Genomic DNA, 26,875 nt, shown 5'->3' with positions numbered 1-26,875 from the left:
GTTGAGGGGGCTGTTGGTTCTTTGCCGTTTTGTTTTGGAGGAATTTAACTTTTTTAGTTCTGCATATATTTTAGATATGAGGCCCTTGTCCATTGTAGGACTGGTAAAGATCTTTTCCCAATTTGTGGGCTTTCTGTTTATCTTGCGAGCTATGTCCTTTGCCCTGCAGAAGCTCTGCAGTTTGATGCAGTCCCATTTGTCCATCCTTTCCTTGATTTATAGCATTTCTGGGTCTTTGTTAAGGAAGTTTCGTCCTGTGCTAAGGAGCCCAAGTGTTTCTCCTACTCCTTCCTTTAGTGTTTTCAGGGTATCTGTTTTTATTTCGAGGTTTTTGATCCAGTTGGAATTGATTTTGGTGCAGGGTGATATATGTTTGTTGCAGGTGTTGAACCAGTTTTGCCAGCACCATTTGTTAAAGAGGCTATCTTTCTTCCATCCTATTTTTTTAGTTCCTTTATCAAAGATTAAGTAGGCATAGTTCTGTGGGTTCATTTCTGGGTCTTCAATTCTGTTCCATTGGTCTTCAGGCCTGTTCCTGTGCTAATACCAAGCTGTTTTTTTTTTTTTTTATTACTATAGCTTTATAATACAGATTGAAGTTTGGTATTGTAATTCCTCCAGCACGGTTCTTACTACTTATGATTGTTTTTGCTATTCGTGGTCTTTTATTGTTCCATATGAATTTCTGGATTGCTTCCTCTATTTCATTAAAAAATGGTGTTGGGATATTAATGGGTATTGCATTGAATTTGTAGCTAGCCTTTGGCAATATTGCAATTTTGACTATATTAATCTTTCCAATCCAGGAGCATGGGAGGTTTTTCCACTTCCGTAGTTCTGCCTTAATCCATGGAGCTTTTGTAGAATGTAAGTGACTGGCCCACTTTCCTAGAGTTTTGGCTTATAGGTGTTAGGGGGTAGGTATACTTATGTAAATAGCTCCCAAACTATGCTGATGTACACTCCCAATTTACAAGAACTTCACCAACTTCTAGATGGCCAATGATCCCATACAAGTTGGGAGCTTAAGAAAGTCAGTTTGAAACCTTGCCTGAAGGAAAGAAACATGAGAAATGGACACCACCATGAGTACCTTCCAGGGCGGGGCTACCTGGGCAACTTTCCCTGCTTTTTCTGCACTCAAGGACACTTTCAGCTTCATTTCCTGATCTCAGTCTCCTCTGCAATGCTGCCCAAGCCAGTGGGTCAGGCAGCAATGCAGCACACAGGACTGGCTCTCATGGCCTTGGTGCTCTGTGTGGTTCTTCCAGCCTCACAAGGTGAGTTGGGGAGAGCTGGCTACCGGGGTCTCCAGGGGGAAAGGTATTTCTCTTGAACTGTGTGGAAGGAGTGAGGTAGGGCAGCAATTGCATTCTTCAGGCAAGGCTTTCCCTTGCCATTCTAGGCCATTAATTTCAGAAAGGAAGCTCATTTGAACAGGAATTCTAGGATCAGTCCCCAGAGGATGCAGTGTAACTTTGAGTTGCAGCAATGTTTTTGATGACGGCATGTTATACTTTCTCTAGGCTCAGGTTAAAGCTCCTGCCTTCCTGCCTGCCTGCCGGTCTGTCTGTCTGTCTCTCACCACAATGTGCAGATTGTGGAAGCAAACCTAGACTGGACCTATTAGGTTTCCCAAGCAAAGTCAGCCCTGAAAATTGAAACTTCAGTCTGGCCTTTAGAAAAGGAAGTAGGAATTCAGGAATGATACTTACTAGACATTATGTTGGAAATGAGCTATACCACTTGTTGGGGAAGGGAATTGGGAGGGAAAAAATAGAGAAAATGAAGGAAGAGGTGACATTGTTAAAAAAAAGAAATGTACTCATCACCTGACTTATATAATAGTAACCCCTCTGTACACCACCTTTACAACTAAAAAAAAGAAAAAAAGGAAGTAGGATGAAGAAGATTGAACAATGTCAATTATATCAGGTAGAATTTAACTTATGAGTTGCTCTGGCAACTTACCACTTGACTGATGATTCTTTTCTGGTCATCTTTTCTTTCTTTTTAAATTTTTTTTTTTTTTTTTTTTGGCCAGTCCTGGGCCTTGGACTCAGAGCCTGAGCACTGTCCCTGGCTTCTTCCTGCTCAAGGCTAGCACTCTGCCACTTGAGCCACAGCGCCGCTTCTGGCCATTTTCTGTATATGTGGTGCTGGGGAATCGAACCTAGGGCCTCGTGTATCCGAGGCAGGCACTCTTGCCACTAGGCTATATCCCCAGCCCTCTTTTTAAAATTTTATGTATTTTATTTATGTGGTACTAGGAGTCGAACCCAGGGCCTCATGCATGCTAGGCAAGCGCTCTATCACTAAGCCACATTCCCACTCCTGGTCATCTTTTCTTAAATTTTACCCCAGAAGAGATTCTCTGCGTCCAGAACACTGGTGGACTATAATTGTGTATGAGCTGCTGTTTGAAAAGTTGAGCATTAAAAACATTAAAAAAACAGATTTTTCATGCTCATGTATGCATGCACCAGTTGGATCTATAGCTTCTCTAAAAGTTAGGTCTGGAGGCTGAGGGCTGTAGTCAGTGGTTGAGTACTCACCTAGCATTACCTAAGTTTGCCCAGTACTGAAAAAATAAATAAATAAAAACAAGTCAGATCTGACACCAGTAGCTCCACCTACCCTGGGAAGAAAGAGAGGTAGACCTAGCTCTCTCTGCCACTCTTCTCTGGGGTTTGGTGTTGTCCCTGTAGCTATTTTGCTGAAATCTTCTACATAACACACCAGTGCACCAGTGTTAAGTAATTGGAGGAAAGAAAAAACCCTGGAGAATCTCTTCTTAATTTCTATCAGTCTGTATTTATTTTATCAAAATAAAGACACATGTTTTTCTTTTATGTCTCTAACATTTTTCAAAGAAATTCACCACTTGACATTTAGGACGTTTCACTGTTTCCCAAAGATCGGCCTGTTCAGTTTTGGCAATTCCATCAAATTGAATTCTTTGGGCCCAAAGCTCTGAAATAAATGTGTGCACCTCCAAACTCCCCACAAGCTTTCCAGGAGAGGTAGACAAAGGGTAATGGGGAAGGAGGGAGGCCTGCTTTACCATTAGACCAAACCTCACAAGGGACTGGGTGCTGGGAGAGAGGCTGGGAAGCCAAACGCAGAAGTGTTTGAAAGGTGCAGCCTGGGGTTGGAAATATGTCCTAGCACAAGAGTGCTTGCCTTGTATACAAGAAGCCGTGGGTTCGAATCCTCAGCACCATATGTATAGAAAAGGCCAGAAGTGGTGCTGTGGCTCAAGTGACCGAGTGCTAGCCTTGAGGAAAAAAAAAAAAAAAAGAAGCCAGGAACAGTGCTCAGGCCCTGAGTTCCTGAGTTCAAGCCCCTGGACTGGCAAAAAAAGAAAAAAGGTGCAGCCTGTGTGGATCAAGGGCACAGAGAGGTCCAGAAGGAGGAATCTTTGGCACCATCTCCCTGCCTTGCCTAATGCAGATTGGGACACAAGAAAATCACACTGACAAGCTCCAACCTTCTGCCGTTAAAAAAAAAAAAAAATGATGTTGGGCCAAAATAAATAAAGGTGGGACTGAAAACAGCTGTGTGGTATTGAGAGGCAACCCAACTGCTTTCCTTAGCATGCTCCCATTCAAATGTGTGTGTGTGTGTGTGTGTGTGTGTGTGTGTGTGTCCTTGTGCCAGATGCTCTGTGAGTGGCACTAAATGGTGCAGGCTTCAGAGAGAGGGTGGAAAACAAGGTGTGGAGCTGGAAAGGGGGCTGGGGACACGGCAGCACAGGGTAGAAAACAGGTGATCTTAGCAACTGCTGCAGATTGGAGGAGAGGATAAGGAAATGACCTGTGCCAGGTCATTCATTGTGTTCTTTCAATCAGAAAGCAGTTCTATCTCTTAACAGTGTCTTAATTGTGATGGACAGTTCAGTACTTGGCATTCCCAAAGTGTTCCGTACCAATCAGAAAACAGTTGACTTTAACCACAACTAAAAGTGTTGGGTTTTATCTAAAGCTGGGACATACCTACAGCTGCTGACTAGGCTCAGAGATCTCAGTACTGAGTCCATAAAACATGCCTGTCATCCAGTTTCAGTGGCCCTGAGTCAGAGTGTATAAATACACAGCATATGGCCTGTGGGCCTGGCTGTTTTTATTGTTCATTAAAAATGAAGGCTGGGCTGGGAATATGGCCTAGTGGCAAGAGAGCTTGCCTTGTATACATGAAGCCCTGGGTTCGATTCCCCAGCACCACATATATAGAAAACGGCCAGAAGTGTTGCTGTGGCTCAAGTGGCAGAGTGCTAGCCTTGAGCAAAAAGAAGCCAGGGACAGTGCTCAGGCCCTGAGTCCAAGGCCCAGGACTGGCAAAAAAAAAAAAAATGAAGGCTGCATTTATGTCCAGCAGATATAGGTTTTCAGATACATTCTCAGAGCCAGTAGGCTGACTTCCAAAGCAGAGTTGCTGCTTGCATACTGAAAGCAAAGCTCATCTTTTCTCTATGTCAACCATAGGATGCCAGCTGGGGAGGGTTGGCAAGAATATACATCTGTGCTTGCAAGTTGCTCTGGGCTGGTGAGACTCCCCATTTCCTATGAAGGCTGATTTCTGAGCTCCCTGCTTTCTTTCTGATTCTCTCCAGGTGTCTTTTTGCTATTTATGATATTCTACACTGCCTGAATTCTATACCATTGTTCATTTAAGTGTCTAGGTTTTAGCACCAAAATACAATTATATATAATGTCATTATACATGGTTTTAAATGTCCTTCTCTATGTCCAGAGAAACTGCGTGGTATCAGTCTTTTCAAATACGAGTCATTTTGGGGCCCCTTTTTAAAGAACCATCTTTACTCTGTGTTGATTTTTATTTTATGTTACTTGATATACAGAAAGCTGAGTATAAATCCCTTTATAAATCTCTTCTGCAATTATAAAAACAACATCGATTTGAGTTTTAAATAAAACCCCACTACAAAGCCAAAATGATTTCAACATATTAACTGCATACAATAGTTAAGGTTTGGCTGATACTAACATTACTATTCTGGATATAAATGTAGCCCAATGCTGGAGATGCCAATTTGGAGTCTGAGTCTAATGTATACAATACAAGGTATATGCAGAATGAGAAGCACTTATTGTCTCTATTTTTGTCTGAATCATGATAATGGAATTTGGCCCTGCCTTAACATGAATGCATTATGAAATTTACTCAGTTCTTTTCTGATTAGCCTGAGACAATTACATTCTCATTCCTTCCTTCCTTCCTTCCTTCCTTCCTTCCTTCCTTCCTTCCTTCTTTATTTTTTCTTTCTTTCTTGGTTAACTTGAGGTAATATTCTCATGGACTTTCCTCCTCAGCTCTCAGCCTCCTGAGTAGGTAGAATTACAGACATGAGCCACCAGCTTCTGGATAGACAATTACAGTCTTGTTGCATTTGGTGCCTACGCTAGCATAAACACAAAGCAAAATTCTATAGTCCTAAAAGTGCTTTCTTAAGATACTCTTCCAGAAGATCCAGAATAGCTAACAAAATGTTGTTGTGGAAATGGCATAGTGAAATTGTCAACTGTCTGATGGGTTCGTGGACTCTGAGGTCACATCTATGATCTCCTTTTCAGAAGACTGTGAAACCCCATTTAGGAAATGCTGACACAGTGAAGAAAGTGTAGTAAAGTCATTATTCTTTCACATTTATATTCCCACCAAAAAGTGTATTAACTATGTGAATCACCACAGCTTGATTTAAAATTACCATAGAAAGAGAGTCACACACCTTGCATTCATGAGGAATACAGCAGAAAGTATCTGACCCACGTTACTTCATCCACTGTCCTGCAGCTTGCACTTGTAAAGTCTGTATTCCAGCCGCATTTACATAAATTCTTTTTTTTTTGCTTTCTCCTTCTACCCCTGCCTACAAATCACTCAGGTAATTGCCCACGTAGTGTACACTAAATAACACAATCGCCTTTGTTCCCATTCTTTCCTCTATTTTTGCTAATCCCCTTTATTTCCCAAAAGGAAAAAAAAAAAAAAACAACCTAAAGCAAAAACAAACACCACCACCATCAACAAGAACAACGAAACCCCTTACTTCCAGTTCCTGGAGTTGTTTTGAGAAATAGTATTTTAAATGTGCAGAGAAGTTATACTTTGGGGGTCTTCCCCTGAGGATTTCCTCAGTTTCTGTGTGTGTGATTGCCTAGAGTGCTGTATATGTTATCATGTCCAGTTAATTTTTAGATCTACCTTCCCACACGGATATGCAGGTATTGTTACCATATCATGCTCAAGAGTGGTATGGCATGATTGGGTCATAGGGAAGTTCTATGTTTAGTTTTTTCAGGAATCTCCAAACTGCCTTCCAGAGTGGCATACATGAATTCCTTATGCACATCGGTAACTTTACCCACTGTCTCCTCCATATTTCCTGTCCCATTCACACTCCGTGTCTCAAGTCTCCACCTCAGATGCTACTTCCTTGGTAAAGATTTCCCTAAGTCAATTATAATTGATTTTTTCCTCTTGGTGTTCCAGAAGCTCACACCAATTATCCACAGCCTTTGTCACACACTGCTTTTTGCTAGAAGGGTTATTGCACATTGCCTACACAGAAGAAATTCTTTTTTTTTTTTTTTTTGGACAGTTGTGGGGCTTGAACTTGAGCTCTTTTGCTCAAGATTAGTGTTTTGAACCACAACTCCATTTCCAGTTTTTGAGTGGATAATTGGAGATAACAGTCTCACTGTTTCTGCCCTGGCTGGCTTTATTTTATTTTTGGCTAGTCCTGGGCCCGGGACTCAGGGCCTGAGCACTGTCCCTGGCTTCTTTTTGCTCAAGGCTAGCTAGCACTTTGCCACTTGAGCCACAGTGCCACTTCTGGACATTTTCTATATATGTGGTGCTGGGGAATTGAACCCAGGGCTTCATGTATTTGAGGCAAGCACTCTTACCCCTAGGCCATATTCCCAGCCCCCGGGGCTGGCTTTGAACCATGATCCTCAGATCGCAGCCTCATGACTAGCTAGGATTACAGGCGGAGCCACTGGTGCCTGATGAAAATTATCTTTCATAATGCAGCAAAGACTAACACAACCCCAATCCTGTCAGAGAAAACTGATCAAACATAACTCATGTATTGATGGTTAGTTCATGGAATATACACACCACATGCTATGCATGGAAACGCTAAGAGTATGACCCACATTGGCCAATGAGTAGAAAGTATGATGTTCTGAGCCTCTGCTTTCTTGACCAACAATTACAAAGCTCCTACAGATTATTAAAATATTTCCGTTTGATGCAGGATCTCACGGTAGAGCTAGGAACTCTGGATCTGAGTGCCTCAATCTCCCATGTGCCACCACACTAGACTGATCCAACTATTTTAAACATGTTCAAATTGTATGTCCTGGATAAAGATCCCTTCCTTATGAGAGTGGGAGGGAAGGTAGTCTGACAGTCCAGGGAGGATTGTCTTTTGCAGGACCAGAGTCCTTTCGTGTAGTTTCCTCTGCTGGGAATTCACAGGAGATCTGCTGCCTAGTGCTTTCTCCTCCTGAAGCACTCATTTTAGTATCTGCATCTCAGGCCAGCAAGGAAATGCATCCACTGATCTCAAAAATCATAAAGGAGGGGCTGGGGATATAGCCTAGTGGCAAGAGTGCCTGCCTCGGATACACGAGGCCCTAGGTTCCCCAGCACATATACAGAAAACGGCCAGAAGCGGCGCTGTGGCTCAAGTGGCAGAGTGCTAGCCTTGAGCGGGAAGAAGCCAGGGACAGTGCTCAGGCCCTGAGTCCAAGGCCCAGGACTGGCCAAAAAAAAAAAAAAAAAAAAGATCATAAAGGAAATTCCAACATGGATCTGTTTCCCTTCCCCAACCACACCTCTGAGAAGGGGTAGAGAAGGATCTGAGGACGCAGCCTGGCAGTAGAATCCCAGCTTTCCCTTTAGTGCAACATTTCCCCTATATTTTCTCTTAGAGGCACATTAATTCATCACAGAGGTCTGTGTTTATGTGAGCAACAACTATGGAGATAATGCAAGTTATTTCCCATGATATTACTGGCTTTGTGCAATGGTAGCATTAAAGTTGTCCTTGTGGGGAGATTTCTCCTCCCTAACCTTTTGTCAGCTTGCCTCTCCATGCAGGGAAATGTATCATCTGAATAAAAGCAATAGAACTGCAGAAGCAGTGTCATATAATCTTTTCTTTTTGATACTTCTAAGTCTCTCATATGAAAATTCTTGAGTCATCATTGAAATCAAAGGAAGTAGTAAGAAATTATCTTAAGTGAAATAAGTCAGACACAGAGAAAGATTCCATCAGGAAGTTAGGATATGTCCAATAATTTGTAAGAAACACTGGGTGGTGTACAAGTGGTTACAAATGAATTAATTGAAGTATAATAGACTCCATGGAGAGGTAAGAGTATAATTCTCTAGGAAGACTAACTCAGAGCCTAACAGATAAGCGCCAGGAAATGGGAACTTGCAAGAGGAGAGGGGACCAGGGAGAGGGGGCAAATGAAGAAGGGGAGAAAGGGGAGAAGGCAGTCAAGCACTGTATATACCACAACATTAAGAAAAGGGAAAAGGGAGGTGGAAGAGGGTGAGAATGTTGAAGAGGGTGACCCAGATCAAGATGCACTGTATTCATAAATGGCTTTGTTGAATGGCAACTCCATAGAACAACTACTAAAGATAATAAAAATTATTTTTTAAAAAGAGATTGCATATGACAGCCTCTTGGGGGCAATGTCACCTAACAGAATCTCCCTTCTAACCATTAACTCCTTGTGCTCTCTTCAAAGTTGTGTCTTGGTCTTCTGTGTTTCTAACCCTATCAGGAGGACACGCCTACCCCCACCTTCCAGCACTAAATGCTGAGCTACTTATTGCCTTTTTTTTTTTTAAGTCCTGGGGCTATAACTCAGGGCCTGAGCACTGTCCCTGGCTTCTTTTTGCTCAAGGCTAGCACTCTACCACTTGAGCCACAGCGCCACTTCCAGCCTTTTCTGTATATGTAGTGCTGAGGAATCGAACCCAGGGCTTCATGCATTCTAGGCCAGCACTCTACCACTAGGCCACATTCCGAGCCCTACTTCTTGCCTTTTGAAATAGTTCATCTGACTTAGGTCTAGTGATCTCCAGTGGAGTTCGTCCTGCCTTTCCACATGACATATTGAATCCAGTTACTATAGGTCCATCAGTCTTGGTTGCTTTTCTAGTTTACAACTATTGTTTGCATTGATGTCAGCCTTTGGTAACTCACATTCTTTAACACCGAGATTTTATTTATGACTCTTCATTCCCACTATGATTTTGAAAACTTCATTTCAAAAAGTTCTTTGGGGGGCTGGGGATATAGCCTAGTGGCAAGAGTGCCTGCCTCGGATACACGAGGCCCTAGGTTCGATTCCCCAGCACCACATATACAGAAAAAAAACGGCCAGAAGCGGCGCTGTGGCTCAAGTGGCAGAGTGCTAGCCTTGAGCGGGAAGAAGCCAGGGACAGTGCTCAGGCCCTGAGTCCAAGGCCCAGGACTGGCCAAAAAAAACAAAAAAAAAAAAACTCAAAAAGTTCTTTGGGTCACAACTAATGGCAGTGGCCTGTAGCACAGCAATTCACATCTAGTGAGACAGATGGATGAATGGATATATAGATATGTGGAGAAACTCAATCCCTGGGTGGGATATTAAAAGAGGACATCTGAAAGAAGAAACTGTTTAGGAAATCAATGTATTAATAAATATAAGAACAACTAGTATTCACATATCATCATCAAGTCAATCATTTTAAAGAATAAAATTTCATGATTTTTAAATTTTTTAAAAAATTGTTTTGCCAGTCCTGGGGCTTGGACTCGGGGCCTGAGCACTGTCCCTGGCTTCTTCTTTTTTTTTTTTTTTTGCAAGTCCTGGGGCTTGAACTCAGGGCCTGAGCACTGTCCCTGGCTTCTTTTTGCTCAAGGCTAGCACTCTGCCACTTGAGCCACAGCGCCACTTCTGGCCGTTTTCTGTATATGTGGTGCTGGGGAATTGAGCCCAGGGCTTCAGGTATAGGAGGCGAGCTCTCTTGCCACTAGGCCATATCCCCAGCCCTCCCTGGCTTCTTTTTGCTCAAGGCTAGCACTGTAACACTTGAGCCACGGTGCCACTTCTGGCCTTTTCTGTATATGTGATGCTGAGGAATTGAACCCAGGGCTTCATGTATATGAGGCAAGCACACTTGCCACTAGGCTATATTCCCAGCCCCTCATGATTTTTTAACGTACTTGCAGAACTGAGCGGCCATCACCACCACTAAAATTTTCTCATCACATCCAAAGGAAATCCTGTATGTGCTAGCACTCATTCCAGTCTCCTCCTCCGGTAATCACAAACCTACCTTCTGTTTCTATACATTTGCTTATCTGTAGACATTCTATATAAATAAAGTCATACAGCATGTGACCTTTTTATGTGGCTTCTTTCACTTAAAAATTCATGGAAGTTGGCCTGGGAACCGTTCCTGAGCTCTTTGGCTCAAAGATGGTACTCTACCACTTTGAGCCACAGTGCTACTTAGGGTTTTTGAGTGGTTAATTGGGGATAAGAGTCTCACAGAGAATCTTCCCAGACTTGCTTTGAACAACAGTTGTCAGATCTCAGCATCCTGTGTAGTTAGGATTACAAGTGAGCACCAGCACCCAGCAATTTGTGGAACTTTTAAGAGATTGCCAGTACATTTGTGTGTGTGTGTGTGTGTGTGTGTGTGTGTGTGTGTGTGTGTATGTGTGTGTGTGTGTCTGTTTCTATGTCTGTGTGTGAGATTCTGAGGATTAAACTCAGGGCCTTACATTTGCTAGTCAAGTCTCTCACACTAAGCCATAATCCAAAGCTGGCTTAACAGTTTGTTGTGTTGACTATTTGTTTACTTGCCTGTATCCCATTGGCCAATTAGCCTCACAAGGATGGAGATGCAGCTTGTTTATTTCAACATTTCAAATGTAGAGTTCAGGGTTAGTCACAGAGGGACCATTCAACTAATGTCTGCTGAACAAGTGAATGATGCTCTTTCATTTCTAGCCAATCTAGTTGATGGGTGCTTAAAATGACTTCAATATATACATGGCAAAATAAAGAGCCCTTTTGGATCTAGATTAAAAAGGGAAGATGAAGATCTTTGTAGCATGAGAGAGAACACACTGGGAAAGGTAAAGATTTTCCTCCGTTGTGCTGCTGTAGACTTGAATGACAACTAAATGAGAACTGAGACAAAATATGTGTATTTCAAACATGTCTGTTACTAAAGTGCATGCTTTAGATGTTATTAAGGACTTTTGTAGAGATATAATTAATATATGTATATTTCATTCTCCTGAGAGTTTGACAAAAATAGTTGCTGAAGCCAGGTTACTTGTTGTTGATCTGTATCTCAAGTTGCGATACAATTCCAAATGGAGTGTCATTGTGCCTACTCTGGGAATAAGGAACAGGAAGACAAGTTTTCTTTCTACAGAGAAAGAGCTACTTTTTTTTTTTTTTTGGTACAACCTCTATGAGGTTGAGGGACAGGACCAATGCATTTTCTCAGGCCCAGGAATGGCATGAAATGAACCCAGAACTTCCTGTATCAGAACTGACAAGAATCTTGCCAGATTACACTTGGCCCAGTCTAAGGCAACAGTTCCCATGGGTTTGACCTCCAACTCGGTGACATACATACCTAGACAAGCATTCTGTTCTACTCTCCCCCAATGCAGATAGTAACTTCTGCTGGCACTCTGTTGGTCCAGATGAATTCCTACACCTTTAAATTGAGTGTCATATCTAATCTGTCTTTCCTAAATGGGTTTAATTTTTTTTAATCTTCTGTGTTTCCGTTAGGCCTTGGACTTCTATGTACTTGATTCTCAGATCTGAGACTACTGAGTAACTAAGATTATAGGCATGAGCCACAGGCACCCCGCTAATCCATGAGATTTAATAAGTTCTTTCTTTCCTTCCTTCAGCCATACTTCCCATTGCTTCCAGCTGTTGCACTGAGGTTTCGCAACACATTTCCCGAAGGCTTCTGGAGAGAGTGAATGCATGTCGTATCCAGAGAGCTGATGGGGACTGTGACTTGGCTGCTGTTGTGTGAGTGTTCTTCAGCAGTGATAGCTAAAACTTGATTATTGCCATGGCCAAACAATTGGGTGAAAGACTGCCTGACACAACCTCTAGACTGTCCATACAAGGTTGTAAAAGGAATAACCATCTGTCTTTTGAGCCCTTGGCTCCTTGCAGTAAATGTACAATATCTACAGTGTGGCCTGAGCCCCACAGTAGCCCTCTGGCTTGCCCTGATACAATGTGCGTGGCCCTTGATCTCCAGAAAACTCTATGACTTTTCCTAAGTAATTCAATGGAGATTCTGAGTATGAAAACAAAACAGCCAACAGAAGATACTATCACCAGAACTTTTGTTGTTGTTGTTTGAGGCTAGTATAGAGGTTATTGTCATTTTTATTCATCATAAGCGTCCAAAACCAGTGCCATCCAGTTACCAAAGCCCTTCCCTGCCTTTGAGAGTTGGGCTGTGGTGATCTCGCCCAACTTTCCCACACCTGATTCAGTGGCAGGAAGCTGACAATAACAATGCTGGGTGTGAAGCACGAACAATTTCCCTGTGACATCCCAGGAGAAAGCTGTGACTGCGAGGACATCTTTCACCTGGCATCACACAGCAATTGAATGGCAGGCCTGGGATGCAAGCACAGCTGTCTTGGTTCAGAACACTGCAGATCACCAAGGTTATATACAAAAGCAATGGTGGGGGTAATCATAAACGTTCTCCTAAAAGGCCATTGCATTTGAGTGTGAGGCATCATTCTGGCAGATTAGTTTTAACACTGTGTTTGGCTCTGGGTACCGTTTGGTTCCCTTTTCTTTGAACTGTAAATAACCTGTTTACTTCTAAGCTTCTGAATTACTCAGCCATCTCCAACCCAACAAGTATCTACTGGTTGGGGATTATGGATGGGCCAAGCACCATTCCACAAGCTGAGAGTGCAGCACATTTCGGTGGGCTCTGCTCTGTGCAAGTCTCTAGGAAATGTTTGATCTAACAAGGTTCTAAAGGCCCTCTCTGATGGTGTGATTACTCTGGGATTTCAGATGCATTTTTTTCCCCTTTCAGAGGAATCTATCCACTACTCAGCCTTGAAAAATACAACTTCAGCCTTTTTCAGACTACTGCAAAGACAGAGATGGTCAAGCAATTCATGTCCCAGAGTGAGTGAGATAAAGTCTCTATTTAAATATAACTAAAGATAAAAGGAGTAGTGTAGGACATGCCCGGATGCCTTGCATGATTAAGAGGCAATTAGCTGGCCCCACCTGTTTCCCAGCCCTGGGGTCACGTGTGGCTATTACGCTGGAACCGGGAAAGGCTGTTCTAGTTGGCCCCGCCTCCCAGCCTTGGGACCACGTGTGGCCAAGATGGCGCCCGGTGGTGAACCCGAAGGCAGTCCTGTGGGCTGTGATGTAGAATTAGGCTGCCTCTTAGGATTGGTCCCTCAGCCCTCCACCCTTGACGACAGGTCAGGCCTCCCCTCAGTCCCTCTCTAGGTGCGCCTACACCCCTCCCCTTCCTGCCGCTTTAAAGGCCGAAGCTCCTCCCAAATAAAGCGAGATTGTGTGAGACCCTCTCTTGGGCTGTCTGATTGTCCTCTGGCGGGGGAGGGCTGGGTGCAGGTGGTTCATCTACCCTTCACCTTTTCTTGGCCCGCCTCGGTTGGGGCGTGCTTTCCTGCCTCTCCCACTGGCCAGGAGAGCGCTGGGGGCGAAGGACCCCCTACAGAGTAGGGCTTAGCTCAAGTGGAAGAGATTGTTGGAGAGAAGATGTAAGGTTAAGAATCTTGATTTTTTTTTTTTTTTAGAAGGTATGATTTCCACAGCAGAGCCTCCATTTATGTCTATTGGATTAGTTCTAGCTTCCTTCCCTCTTGTGGGTAAAAGCAGCAAGGAATTGTCTTGATTTCTTTAGAGGCAAAACCTTCCCCTTAGAAATTCATAATGAGGGGCTGGGGATATGGCCTAGTGGCAAGAGAGCTTGCCTCGTATACATGAGGCCCTGGGTTCAGTTCCCCAGCACCACATATACAGAAAACAGCCCGAAGTGGCGCTGGGGCTCAAGTGGCAGAGTGCTAGCCTTGAGCAAAAGGAAGCCAGGGACAGTGCTCAGGCCCTGAGTCCAAGGCCTAGGACTGCCCCCCCCCCCCAAAAAAAAAGAAATTCATAATGAGATGGGTTGGTGCCTAGGTGAGGGAGTGTAGAAGCAGCTACGGCTTCTTTTACATTCTTTAACATTACCTTATCTCGGGCCTACAAATAGAGTTTCAAGATTTTATTTATTTATTTATTTATTTATTTTTTTGGCTAGTTCTGGGCTTGGGACTCGGAGCCTGAGCACTATCCCCAGCTTCTTTTTGTTCTACCACTTGAGCCATAGCACCACTTCTAGATTTTTCTGTTTATGTGGTGCTGAAGAATCAAACCCAGGGCTTCATGCATGCTAGGCAAGCATACTACTGCTAAGCCACCTCCCCAGCCCCTTCAAGATGTTTAATACTCTAGGATTCTAAGCACCATCATAGAACTACATTGAGAGGTTGAGGCCTTGCAGGGCAGAGCTTGGAAAAGGATGTCATGTGGAGAGCGGGGTGCCTGCAGCTTTCCAACTCCTCTGTCTTTATCTCCTTAACCGCTTTTCTCCTTTGCCCTAGTGCCAGTCTTCTTCCACAACAGTGCCAACCTGCTTCCCCAAATCTATTGTATCTATCATCTTAATCATGAACTTGAGACCTACCCTTTCTGGTTTAACTTTGGGCTTCAATGTATGTGTGTGTCAATGATGTCTACTCAGATTCTTGCTTTCACTACAAGGAGCGAAGTGTACATTGTTTGAAAGTGCTGGGAGCGTCAATGAGGTTTTGCTTTTGCTCATCAGTGCCATCAGCCAAGCTTTCTCCTGTAACAGCAAACCAAGTTGCCACAAGAACATGCTTTTCTTCCAAAATCATCTCTAATTAGGGAACATACAGTCCTCTTACTAAGATTTCCAGTTCCTTCCATTTAGTATTCCCACACAGGCTGGTTTTATTATGCTTATGCTCATTCAATGTTTTTCTTCACATTCCTCCTATTTGGAGTCTCCACATTGTGGGATTCATTATTCTACTTGGGTCAGCTGGAGATGTTGCAGCCTCTTCCCCACCCTCTCTTACCCCTCTCTTTCTGAACAGCAGGGCTTCCTGCTGAATTTCCTAATCTGTAAGACTTCTACCTCCAAAATAACTAGCAAAAAGTAGAGATGGGAAGTGGAATGAATCATATTTCATAGGTAATTATGGTTTATGAGTATGATTTTATAATACTTTTTCTCTTCTATTTTTTTCTGACCTTTGAGCTCATTTTATCTTTATTACTTCTATGAAGTGGATGGAGGATGAATGAAGAGAGATTGAATGCTGAAATTTTAGGCCAAAGACTGATATTTATACAGACTACTTATTAACAGTTGAAGCTTTGGCACATTGAGATTTGCTCATTCACTAGTTGAGAAGAATATCCATACATTATCTCTCACAAGGCTGTGAGTCAAATGAGGATGCACGTGATAAGACCTGTAATTGAGAAAGCACTAAATTCCTGCTAGTTCTTTTCACCTATCTTTTGAAAGATTTATGGTCTCGTGTTTCATTGATCATTTATTTTCCTAACTGGTAGACTAACAGAAGGAAAGTGTTTGCCCCCTGTATTCTATCCATATGAGTGAAGAGCCCATCTTTATTATTTTTGTTAATATACACATCCAATGAGCATTGGTTCACCTAGCCAAGACCCTGACCCCTGCTGGAATCTGAGCAAGCTAATGGGAAGGTATTATAAGCAGTGATGCTGGCAGGCATACAGACGGGATGTGTGTCTCCTCCAGTCACAAGTTTGCTTTGAGAGGGAAGCCTCTTACCATTGGACAGAGCTCTCTTTCTGCACATGTGAGCTGTCCTGTATGGAGAGTAGTGGGCTAAGTGCTGGGGGTGGTGAAGATGAGTGATTCCAAACAGGTTATAAAACATGGATATAAACAGTTGTAAGGTTTTTTTTAGAATGTAGCAAGAACTGTAAGAATGATGAAACACAGCCCCACAAAACATGACCTCTTTAGGCAATCGGAATATAAGTTCCCTTGTGGATAAGACAAATAGAAGTTTTTATTTCTGGCAGCCAACCATCATTTGCTTTGTATTTTTACCCTCATGGACCTATGATAGCTATTTATGTCAATGACTCTCTTGTACCATCCTTCTTGAATAGAATGGCAAAACATAGATGGAACTAAACATGTTCAGATGGTTGTACCAGCCAGCACTATTTAAGAAGTGAGGGACAATCTGGCCTCAGGAGGCCTTTACAACATTTCTGTGGATTTGGATGGAGATGCCACAGATGACTGATGGAATTCAAAATGGATCCCATCAAGTCTGTTCCTGCTCCACTCAACTGACCTGTAAAATCTAATTTTCATATCTTGCCTACTTTATGAGGTCATTGTAAGAATCACATGAAATATAAAAGTGACTTGAAAACAGTAAAGAACTACATATAGAAAAAAGGAGAAAAGACTAGTTAGGCATGGGGACCAGTGGGATGGGGAAGGATGAAAGGAATAGGAAAAGGGAGATGAATATGTTCATAAGCATATATAAAAAATAGAACTCAGAATCTATTAAAACTGTTTTTAAAAAGGAGAGAGTTGGATAAGAAAGAATAATAGGGTGAACTTGATTGAAGTACATTATATGTATATATGAAATATCTCAATAAAACTATGCAGAATTAATACACACTAATAAAAAAGGAAAAGATGAATATGTATATCGTGGGGCAAAAAAGGAAAAATAAAATAAATTCTGAGTTGTGGTATAAATCTATATTATTTTAACATTCCCCAATGGCTGGGCATATGGCTTAGTGGTAAGAGTGCTTTCCTTCCATGCATGAAGCCCTGGGTTGGATTCCTCAGCACCACATAAACAGAAAATAAAAATTTCTCAAATATTTTAGTGGATTGTTTTTTAAAAAATTATTTTTATTTGTATTTTTTGGCCAGGCCTGGGCCTTGAACTCAGGGCCTGAGCACTGTCCCTGGCTTTTTTTTTTGCTCAAGGCTAGCACTTTGCCACTTGAGCCACAGCACCACTTCTGGCCATTTTCTGTATATGTGGTGCTGAAGATTTGAACCCAGGGCTTCCTGTATACAAGGCAAGCACTGTTGCCACTAAGCCATATTCCCAGCCCTTAGTGGACTGTTTTGTTGAACAATTTTTACTTCATATCTATCTGCAATGAACTACAGTTTCTATTGTGAATAAAGACTATTCCTCCCTTAAAAAGTATTACTTTAGGGCTGGGGATATAGCCTAGTGGCAAGAGTGCTTGCTTTGTATACATGAAGCCCTGGGTTTGATTCCTCAGCATCACATGTATAGAGAAAAGGCCAGAAGTGGTGCTGTGGTTCAAGTGGTAGAGTGCTAGCCTTGAGCAAAAAAGAAGCCAGGGACAGTGCTCAGGCCCTGAGTCCAAATCCCAGGACTGGCAAAAAAAAAAAAGTATCACTTCAGTAGGAGATGTAACAAATCAAAACCATAATAAATCAAAAACAAAAACAAACTCAAGGGGCTGGGAATATGGCCTAGTGGTAGAGTGCTTGCCTTGAGCAAAAAGAAGCCAGAGACAGTGCTCAGGCCCTGAGTTCAAGCACCAGGACTGGAAAAAAAAACCCACAAAAACAAACAAACATGAAAAACAAACTCAAATAAAAAATAGTAATAAACTAAGGCATAAGAATTGTTAGCTCAGAAGATTCAGAAATGCCTACAGTGTCTGAGATGGGCAATGAGAATGTGTTAGGTTTTGTTGGATTTTTTAAAAATTATAGTTTGTTTTCCTCCTTATTTTCTTCCCCTTCTTCTTCTTTATTATATTTTTGTTCTTATCACCTTTTCCTCTTCCTCCTCCTTTAACACTCTCTGTCAAAGTCTCAGGACTCCAGGCTGCAAGGAAAAGTCATGCCTGGTGTTCAGCTTTAGAATTTACTCCCTAAGAATGCTATGTCCAGAAGTGGGGCTATCTTGAAGTCACTAGGTGTTGGCATTTTCTGTCTTTTAAAAAATGCTTTACTAGGGGCTGGGGATATAGCCTAGTGGCAAGAGTGCCTGCCTCGGATACACGAGGCCCTAGGTTCGATTCCCCAGCACCACATATACAGAAAACGGCCAGAAGCGGCGCTGTGGCTCAAGTGGCAGAGTGCTAGCCTTGAGCGGGAAGAAGCCAGGGACAGTGCTCAGGCCCTGAGTCCAAGGCCCAGGACTGGCCAAAAAAAAATGCTTTATTTGTCGTTATTGCTATTATCTTCAAATACTTGCATAGTTGAACGTGTCCATTGATGTGTCAAGTGCATCATGATCCGTCTTCCCCTTCCGTGATCACTGTCTCCCTTTCTTGGCAGCCTTCACGTGAAGCACAGAAGAATCTGTGTCAGCCCCCACAGTCACACTATCAAGCAGTGGTTGAGAGCTGAAGCAGCCAAGGAACATGGCCAAGGTGACATTTGCCATAAGAAGAAACACCAGGGCAAGAAGAACAGGAAAGGGCCCATCAGGAGGAAACATGAAACACACAGCCATAAAAGTCCTTATTAGAGTTTACAAATGACGCTATGAAAATAATGCCTCCAGTGAACTTGGCTGGCCATAGCTGATTATCAATTTATGTTCCAAACTTTCCTTATTACTTTTTTTTAAACTAACAGTTGCACAGTATACAAATGTTGCTGACTAAAATATGGGAAGGGATTAACATTATATAATGTTTTAATGGATAGGGGACAGATAGGAGAGAGGATGAATGGGTGAATACAGTTATAATATTTAATGTACATATATGAAAATGGAGCTAGGTAAACAGATGGGTGGAGCTGGGAGAGATGGGGGAGAATGATTGAAGGAAGGCATTGATCAAAATGCACTGTATACTCAGAAACTGACATGTTGAATTGTATACCACTTAAAGACAATTTAAGAAAATACCCCCAGAAGACTATAGATACAGTTTTTCTAGTTGTTTTTTGTGTGCCAGTTCTGGGGCTTAAACACAGGGCCTAAGCACTGTCTCCAAGCTTTTCTGCTCAATGCTAGCTAGCACTCTACCATGTAATCCACAGCTCCACTTCCAGCTCTTTGGTGTTTAATTAGAGATAAAAGTCTCACAGACTTTCCAGCCTGGACTGACTTTAAACTGTTATCTTCAGATCTCAGCATTCTGAGTAGATAGAATTACGTGCATGAGCCATTTGGCACTTGGCTTTTTAATTTTCTTATTATAAAGTTTTCCAAACATACAGTGAAGTTTGAAGAATGGTAAAAGGAGTCATCAATGTACCTTTAACCTAGGTTAGTCATCATTAATATTTGTCCTATTTTTTTCTCTCTCTTTCACACATATCTATCTATGATATATATTCATTATGTCTATATGATATATATTCTATTTATTAATGTTTTGAATAGAAGTTAAAAACATGCTATCAGTCTGTTTTCTGTTACTATAACAAAATATCCGAGACCTGGTAATTTTTTAAGAACATAACATTCTGGAAGCTAAGAAGTAATTTGTAAAGAATTTGATCTGGAAGTTAAGAAGTACTTTATAAAGAGCACAGGGTTCTGGAAGTTAAGTTCAGGTGCATGATGTCCACATGTGGTTGTTGTCAGGCCAGGCCTTTGTTCTACATAACATAATAGCAGCCTTCATGTGGCAAGACAGGGGAAACATGCTAGCTCAGATCTCCCTTCTAGTTTTCATAAAGTCACTAATTCCATCATGGAGACCCAAACCTCATGACATCATTTCATCCTAAAAGCCTCCACTTCCAAAGACTGACATACAAGTTTGAAGCCAGTTTCCAGCCCTAATGTCAGTGTTGCAAACTGGCATTTTTCTGAGAGGCATTTCCTACCTAATCACTTGATCAGTTTTATACCTAAAACATTTAAATTTTCATCTAGCTCCTATCCAAGTTTCCTAAACAATTTCAAGATCATTTTTGTAGACTTTTAAACTATAGGGATCAAAACATTTACATATTGTTTTGTTTTTAAAGAATTCTTCATTCTAAGAAAGTCCCTCAGCCTTTCATCTTTCCTTCCCTCCCTCTTGCCCTTCACTCCCTCACTCTGTCCTTCCCTCTCCTCTTCCCTTCCCTCCCTTTGCCCTGCCCTTCCCTCTCTTTCCCTTCTCTTCTCTTCCTCATTATGAGTTTTCTGCATTTCCGTTTGTCTGATTATTTTCTTGATGTCAGATTTAGGTCTTTCCGTTTCCAAGTTGAAAGAATAGACCAAGTGGATTAACATCTAGTTTGAGTAGCTACTTTTACCTGAGAGGCAGGTTAGCTATAGGAAAAGAATGTTGAAACCAATCCTAGGAGAGACCTAGTCAGACCCTAGTTGTGTCTACTCCTTAGTACTGCCCTGCCACTCTTTCATGTGAGGAATTAGTAGTCACTTTGTGGTTAAGACACTTCTCTAGGAGTAGAAAATCTTCAGACCAGTTCTAACTAAACAGAGTTGCTTGTGCATTGGCCTGACCTTTGTGCAACACACTCTTAAGGGTTCCTGTATATGGGCTCTGTTTCATAGGCATCCTTATAAACCTGAACCTATGCCAATCCCTTCCAAAAATCTGTCATGTCCTGATCTTCCAGTTCCCTAAGACAATGGAACTTCTCCCATGCTCCTTGAGTCCTAGAAAACTGGACATTTTAACCATGTGTTTGTTCTTGAGCCACCTCTCTCACGCCTGCCATTTCCTGTAATGTATTTTCTCTATTAAAGTTGCTTTACCGCTTACTTTGGTATATACATTCATTCTTTTTTTTTTTTTTTTTTTTTTGTCTTGGGATTGGAACTCGGGGACTGGGCACTGTCTCTGGCTTTTTTGCTAAAGGCACACTACCATTTGGGCTATAGCTCCACTTCCAGATTAATCAGAGATAAGAGTCACGTGGACTTTCTTGCTGGGATTGGCTTGGAATCATGTTTCGCAGATCTCAGCCTCTTGAGTAACTAGGATTACAGCTATGAGCCACTGGTGCTCGGCAATTCTTTCTTGGAGATGAAAAGAATCTGAGATTTTCAGCTCTATGACCACCCACTGGTAATATATGGACTGATAAATTATAATGCTGGAGTGAGAATGGGCCTCATTACCTAGAACCTTCTGCCACCTGCAGTCATTTCTCGCAACAGCATAGTTAGGAATCCAGAATTTCATCCTGTGTGTCTTGATCTTATATGCTCCCCAATTATTTTTTTCTAAATAATTACTTATTTATTGTCAAAGTGATGTACAGAGGGGTTACAGTTTCATACGTAAGGCAGTGGGTACATTTCTTGTACAATTTGTCACCTTCTTCCTCATATCCCCTCTCCCTCGTCCCCCTTTCCCTCTCCCCCCATGAGTTGTTCAGTTGGTTTACACTAAGTGGTTTTGTAAGTATTGCTTTTGGAGTCGTTTGTCTTTTTATCTTTTGTCTCTTGATTTTGATATTCTCTTTCACTTCCCTAGTTCTATTACCAGTATATACAGTATCCAGAGTACTCAGATGAGATACAGTGATAGCGCGGGGATGACCACAGGAAGGGGATACAAGAGGATTATCAACAACAACAATAAAAGCTAGTTTCACATGGCATGGTGAAAATAATTACAACAGTGATATAACACTTGTTTCCAAAACATGGAGTTCATTTCACTTAGCATCATCTTATGTGTTCATAAGGGCATAGCTTTTAGGCTCTTGTGATCCTCTGCTGTGACTAGCCTAAACCTGTACTAATTATTCCCTATGAAGGAAACCATATAGTCCATGTTTCTTTGGGTCTGCATGCTCCCCAATTACGAAACTTGAATTTTTAAACACAAACTCAAGTTTCCTATACATTGAGAGTTGATTTCCATTGTTTCTTACTTTCCCACTGAAGTTTAGAGACCATGGCAGGTTCCTAGTTGTCATAAACAACTACTAGTAGAGATCAGAAGTTACTATGGCAGGTGCCAGGGTCCTGGCCTTCTGGCAGCCAGTACCAGGCAGTGTGGTGGTCAGGATGATTTCCATGTGAACACATAGAAATGCAGAGCCTGATGTCATTTAACATCAGCACCAAACATTACTGTCTCTTGTCAACATGAATGTAGCCTATGAGTTCTTGATTCTGACCAACAATCCTGTAGCTTGGTTTTGATAGTGAGGAACATACAGGTCAAATGATCATATGGGCAGAGAAAAGCTGTGTTTGCAGATCTCCAAATTCTTCCCTGTTCTCATCGTCTCAGCAGTAGATTGCAGTAGATTCAATTGATTGTGCCTACGAGTGAGTGAGAGAGAGACACTAAAACAAGCCTGGGCCTGGGCTTCCATTGGACTCGAGAATGCCCATTTAATTCTAGCAACAAAGCACATTTCCAGGCTGGGAGTGTGGCTTAGAGGTAGAGTGCTTGCCTAGCATGCATGAAGCCCCGAGATTGATTCCTCAGCACCACATCAACAGAAAAAAAACAGAAGTGGCGCTGTGGCTCAAGTGGTAGAGTGCTAGCCTTGAGCAAAAAGGAGGCCAGGGACAGTGCTCAGGCCCTGAGTTCATGCCCCAGGCCTGGCAAAACAAAAACAAAAACAAAACATATTTCCATTGGCATTGGTGGCTCTAATATTTGCAAAAAAAAAAAATCCTTACAATGGAGTTGATTTCATGGAGCTTCACATGCTTAGACAGTGGAAGAAATCACATACTATTTGTTTTTATTTTATTTTAAATGTATTTTTGTCAGTCATAAGGCTTGCACTCTGGACCTGGGAGCTGTCCCTGAGCATTACAGCTTAAGGCTAGTGCTCTACCACTTTGAGCCAAAGCGCTACTCCCAATTTTCTGGTGGGTTAATTGGAGATAAAAGTCTCATGGACTTTCCTGCCTGGGCTGGCTTTGAACTGTGATCCTCAGATATTAGCATCTTGAGTAGCTAAGATTATAGGTGTGAGCCACTGGCACCCAGCTATAGTATTTGGTTTTAAGAGCTTCCTCACCAGGTTCTTCATTTGAACTTATCTACAAATTTTCTTTTAAAATAATTATTTTATTATTACTCCCTTTTGTCACTGTTTTTTGATTTCTGGACCCTTTGTCATATGTATATATATGAACAGAGAGTAAGGGGAAGCACAGAAATAGTGGGACAAAGGGCGAGCCAATTCAGTATTGATACTCACTAGACACTGTTGGAAATGAACTATATAAGTTGGGAGGGAGGGGAGTCAGGTGGGAAAAAACTAGGAGAAAATGAGGGGGGAGGAAAACACTGTTTAAAAAGAAATGTACTTATTACTTTAGTAATGTTACTATAACCCCTCTGTACATCATCTTTACAATAAAACTTTAATGAAAAAAATTGACCTCCTTCTGCTTATCCCCATCACACTTCACAATATAGGCACTTCTGAAGAAATCAGTCCTAAATGTATCTTTTTAATCTTGTTTTACTCTCATCCAGTATCATCAACCTACCAATTCTAAAGGCTGAAGAAAGCAATGTTAAACTTAAAACAGCAGCAAAACATAATAGAGTTATTTAAAGCAAGTCACAGCTTTAATCATGATATAACTAACATTAATGAGGAGCTAAGGTGAAGACACAATCACTTATCTCTAATCCTTTCAACAACAATTGGAATTAGTCCATTTTGTTTCTTTTTCTACTCCAGATCACAATTCTTCACAATATACTTTTTACCTGACTTATGTAACTGTAATCTCTCTGTATATCACTTTCATAATAAAAAAATTAAAGAAGAAAAGATTAACAAATTGAATAAATCTTACACTAAGAAAAGAGAAAGAAGACTAAATTTGTAGTACATTGTGGACATTACTTCCAATTTTCAAAAACTGACTGCTATGGTTTGGATAAATGTCTCAGAGGCCTGTGTATGTACTACTTAGTCTCCAGCCTTTGGCCCTTCTCAGAAGTGGTGAAGCCTTCAGTATGATGGATCCTAGTGGAAATAAGTTAGGTCATTGGAATGTGTGTCCATGGAAGGAATAATGAAACACCTGCCTTTTCTCAATGTCTTTGCTTCTCACCACCATGAAGAAGTAACTTCCTCTAACTTGCCCTCTCACCTCAATGTTCTGCCTTGTTTCAGGCCCAAAAGCAACTGGCCTAATTGATCATGGACTGAAGACATACAAATTGTGTGCCAAAGTAAACCTTTCTTCCTTTTGAGTATTTGTGACCACAACAGAAACACAGGATTTGATTTACTGCAACAATTGAAGCTTTGTCTGAGGATTACAAACTCAAGAGACCAGATTCTGAAAAGAAATTTCACCTTACAGGTCATCACATATAAATTTAGTTGTAACTACTTTCAACGTCCCATCTGTATCTGTAGCTTCTATTATTGATGTTCTTGTATCACCTTCCAGTGGTTGTACCTACACTATCTCTGTAGTCTTATCTGAGTATATTGGAAACCGTCTATACTGGTATTAGAACTAGGAAATTGAAAGGGAATACCAAAATCGAGAGACACGGTGAAAAAAGACAAACGACTACAAAGGCAATACTTGCAAAACTGTTTGGTGTAAGTGAACTGAACACCTCATGGGGGGAAAGGGAAAAGGGGAGGTGGGAGGGGGGAATGAGGGACGAGGTAACAAACAGTACAAGAAATGTATCCAATGCCTAACGTATGAAACTGTAACCTCTCTGTACATCAGTTTGATAATAAAAATTTGAAGAAAAAAAAGAAAAAAGTGCCCTTGAATTGATTTAAAATTCTATATTTGTATTACCAATTATAATTTTATTATAATGTGTGGTTAAAAATCTCAAAGATACAGCAGAACTTAATCCATATTATTGTTTGAGTTCTCAGACTTAATTCTTTGAAGCAACTTCTCATAAATACTTTATTCTTTTGGAAGTAAAGCTGTGGCTCAAGTGGTATAATTACTTGCCTTGAGCATAAAGAGCTAAGAACCAGAACGCAGGCCTTGAGTTCAAGCCAGTATACAAATGTTTTATTCTTCTCATTCCTATGATTTCAAGTGAAGTTCTGAAAGTATCACTCATTTATCAAATTTATATACTATGTATTGTCTCTTTGTTATCTCAAAGCCTCCTTTTATCCCTCCTTGTTTTAGTGCTTGATTGTTTTATTACTATTATTTGTAACTTTACACCTATCATTCCATTCATTAGTCTATAGACTGTAGAATATCAGCCTCCTCTTCATGTAACATGTAGCTAATTCTTTTCTTTTTCTTCCCTCTTCTACTATGTGTCAGATCAGCTCTACTTCTATATTTATGTGGTTAGGTTGATAACTTTAACTCTGTGCTCTAATAGTAATATTCTTTATGCTTTTTAAACAAATAACAAAACGTTGGGGCTTAGAACTGAATGACTTGCCCCTTTGTCTTTTTATCTCCACCTAGTTCAAAATGTTTGCATCTCTTAATAGCTAGGATTCTCTTAGATCTGCAACTGGGCTCAACACATTCAAGCCTCAGCACAATCTTCTTTGTAGTCTTAGCTTTTTTCTGGAAAATCAGCTTAGTGTGACCTCCATAGCCACTCTGCTTCCTGTCATAACGACGCTTCCCTTGGGCATACAGAGAATCCTTGCCCTTTTTGTACTGTGTTACTTTGTGAGGTTGGTGCTTGCCACACTTCTTACAGAAAGTACGGTGGGTTTTAGGAATGTTAACCATGATGACAGGAAGCCTGCAGCAGCGCCAAAAGAAAATTATAATACATATTATATATAAAAGTTATGAAATTAAAACATATAAAGTATATTAAAATTGTTGTAAATATAAAAAATTTATTAAATTATCTGATTTTTTTTTTAGTCATGTAGACTGAGCCTAAATGCTATCAGATCAGCTCTTCCATTACAGCTCTATGGGACATTCAAAGACAATGGAAAAACAAACTCTTAAAAGTACATATGCTATGAAACAAATGTTCTAACAAGGAGTGAAATAATTAGTAGGTATTATATTATGACACAAACTAACTTGACTAGCAAGAAAACCAATTACTAGACGAAAACCTATATACAAGGTTATTTTTATGAAATTGTATGGTATCCTGAGAAGGGCTCCCTGATTTAAACTTTGTGCTTTTGAACAGCTGCATTAAGTTCACAGAAGAGTATCCACTGCCTGAAATGACCATGTCCATTTTCTACCTAACTCCACCCCCAAATTAAAATTCTCTCCCATGCAAACTAGAACATTCCACTTAGCCAAGAGTTCCACCAAATGCTGCTTTTATAGTCTATCCTAATAAATAAGACTGATGACTGATCATCCCCCAGCTTCTGAAACAAGTTCTTGGTAGACAGATGTTTATTTCTGTGTCACACAGTGACCCAAGCATGAGTGGTCTATGGTGCTATCTGCCACGGGGCTCTGCTATCTCCTTCCCGTTTACACATGGTCAAACGCAGCTGAACACGGTGTGTATTGGGTACACTTCCCAATCTTCAGTGGAGGTGTAAATGAGAGGAGAGCATAGCAACGCGAATTTCCTTTTTCACAGGCTGGAGTCTCAAAATCTTTCATCTAGGTGTTGGTAGGATTGGTAAGGATCTGTTCCAGGCCTCTCTTCTGGACTGACAGAAGGCTAACAGCTGCTTTTCCCAGTGTCCCTTTCTTTATATTGTCATGTGTTTCTTTTCAGTGTCAAATTTCCTTCTCTCTCTCTCTCTCTCTCTCTCTCACACACACACACACACACACACACAC

At 41.3% G+C, this 26,875-nt stretch overlaps 2 protein-coding genes and 1 long non-coding RNA gene across 3 annotated transcripts; 2 read left to right on the top strand and 1 right to left on the bottom strand.

Moving 5' to 3' along the window:
• Positions 1-1,216: 1,216 nt before the first annotated feature.
• Positions 1,217-18,803, top strand: Ccl28 (C-C motif chemokine ligand 28). The gene is made up of 3 exons (XM_048368246.1): positions 1,217-1,280; positions 11,975-12,101; positions 18,517-18,803. Exons 1-3 carry the CDS (start codon positions 1,217-1,219, stop codon positions 18,707-18,709), a joined length of 384 nt encoding a protein of 127 aa, XP_048224203.1. The 3' UTR covers positions 18,710-18,803.
• LOC125367619 (60S ribosomal protein L36a-like) lies at positions 15,579-25,859 on the bottom strand. The gene is made up of 2 exons (XM_048368300.1): positions 25,494-25,859; positions 15,579-15,589 (listed from the first exon to the last, which is right to left on the bottom strand). The coding sequence occupies exon 1, from the start codon at positions 25,832-25,834 to the stop codon at positions 25,514-25,516; it is 321 nt and encodes a 106-aa protein (XP_048224257.1). The 5' UTR covers positions 25,835-25,859; the 3' UTR covers positions 15,579-15,589; positions 25,494-25,513.
• Positions 20,299-20,918, top strand: LOC125367620. The gene is made up of 2 exons (XR_007214107.1): positions 20,299-20,514; positions 20,564-20,918. It is a non-coding gene; the product is annotated as an uncharacterized LOC125367620 (long non-coding RNA).
• Positions 25,860-26,875: the final 1,016 nt, after the last annotated feature.

Source organism: Perognathus longimembris, chromosome 19 (assembly GCF_023159225.1).
Source record: "Perognathus longimembris pacificus isolate PPM17 chromosome 19, ASM2315922v1, whole genome shotgun sequence".
Classification (NCBI taxonomy): Eukaryota; Metazoa; Chordata; class Mammalia; order Rodentia; family Heteromyidae; genus Perognathus; species Perognathus longimembris.
The sequence above is the reverse complement of the archived record's forward strand: the minus strand, read 5'-3'. Positions and strand labels throughout refer to the sequence as shown.

Coding starts and splice junctions, on each gene's coding strand:
- Ccl28 (XM_048368246.1), top strand. CDS start 1,217: ATGCAGCACACAGGACTGGCTCTCATGGCCTTGGTGCTCTGTGTGGTT. Junction 1,281..11,974: donor GGTTCTTCCAGCCTCACAAG/GTGAGTTGGGGA, acceptor TCCTTCCTTCAG/CCATACTTCCCATTGCTTCC. Junction 12,102..18,516: donor TGTGACTTGGCTGCTGTTGT/GTGAGTGTTCTT, acceptor CTTTCTTGGCAG/CCTTCACGTGAAGCACAGAA.
- LOC125367619 (XM_048368300.1), bottom strand. CDS start 25,834: ATGGTTAACATTCCTAAAACCCACCGTACTTTCTGTAAGAAGTGTGGC.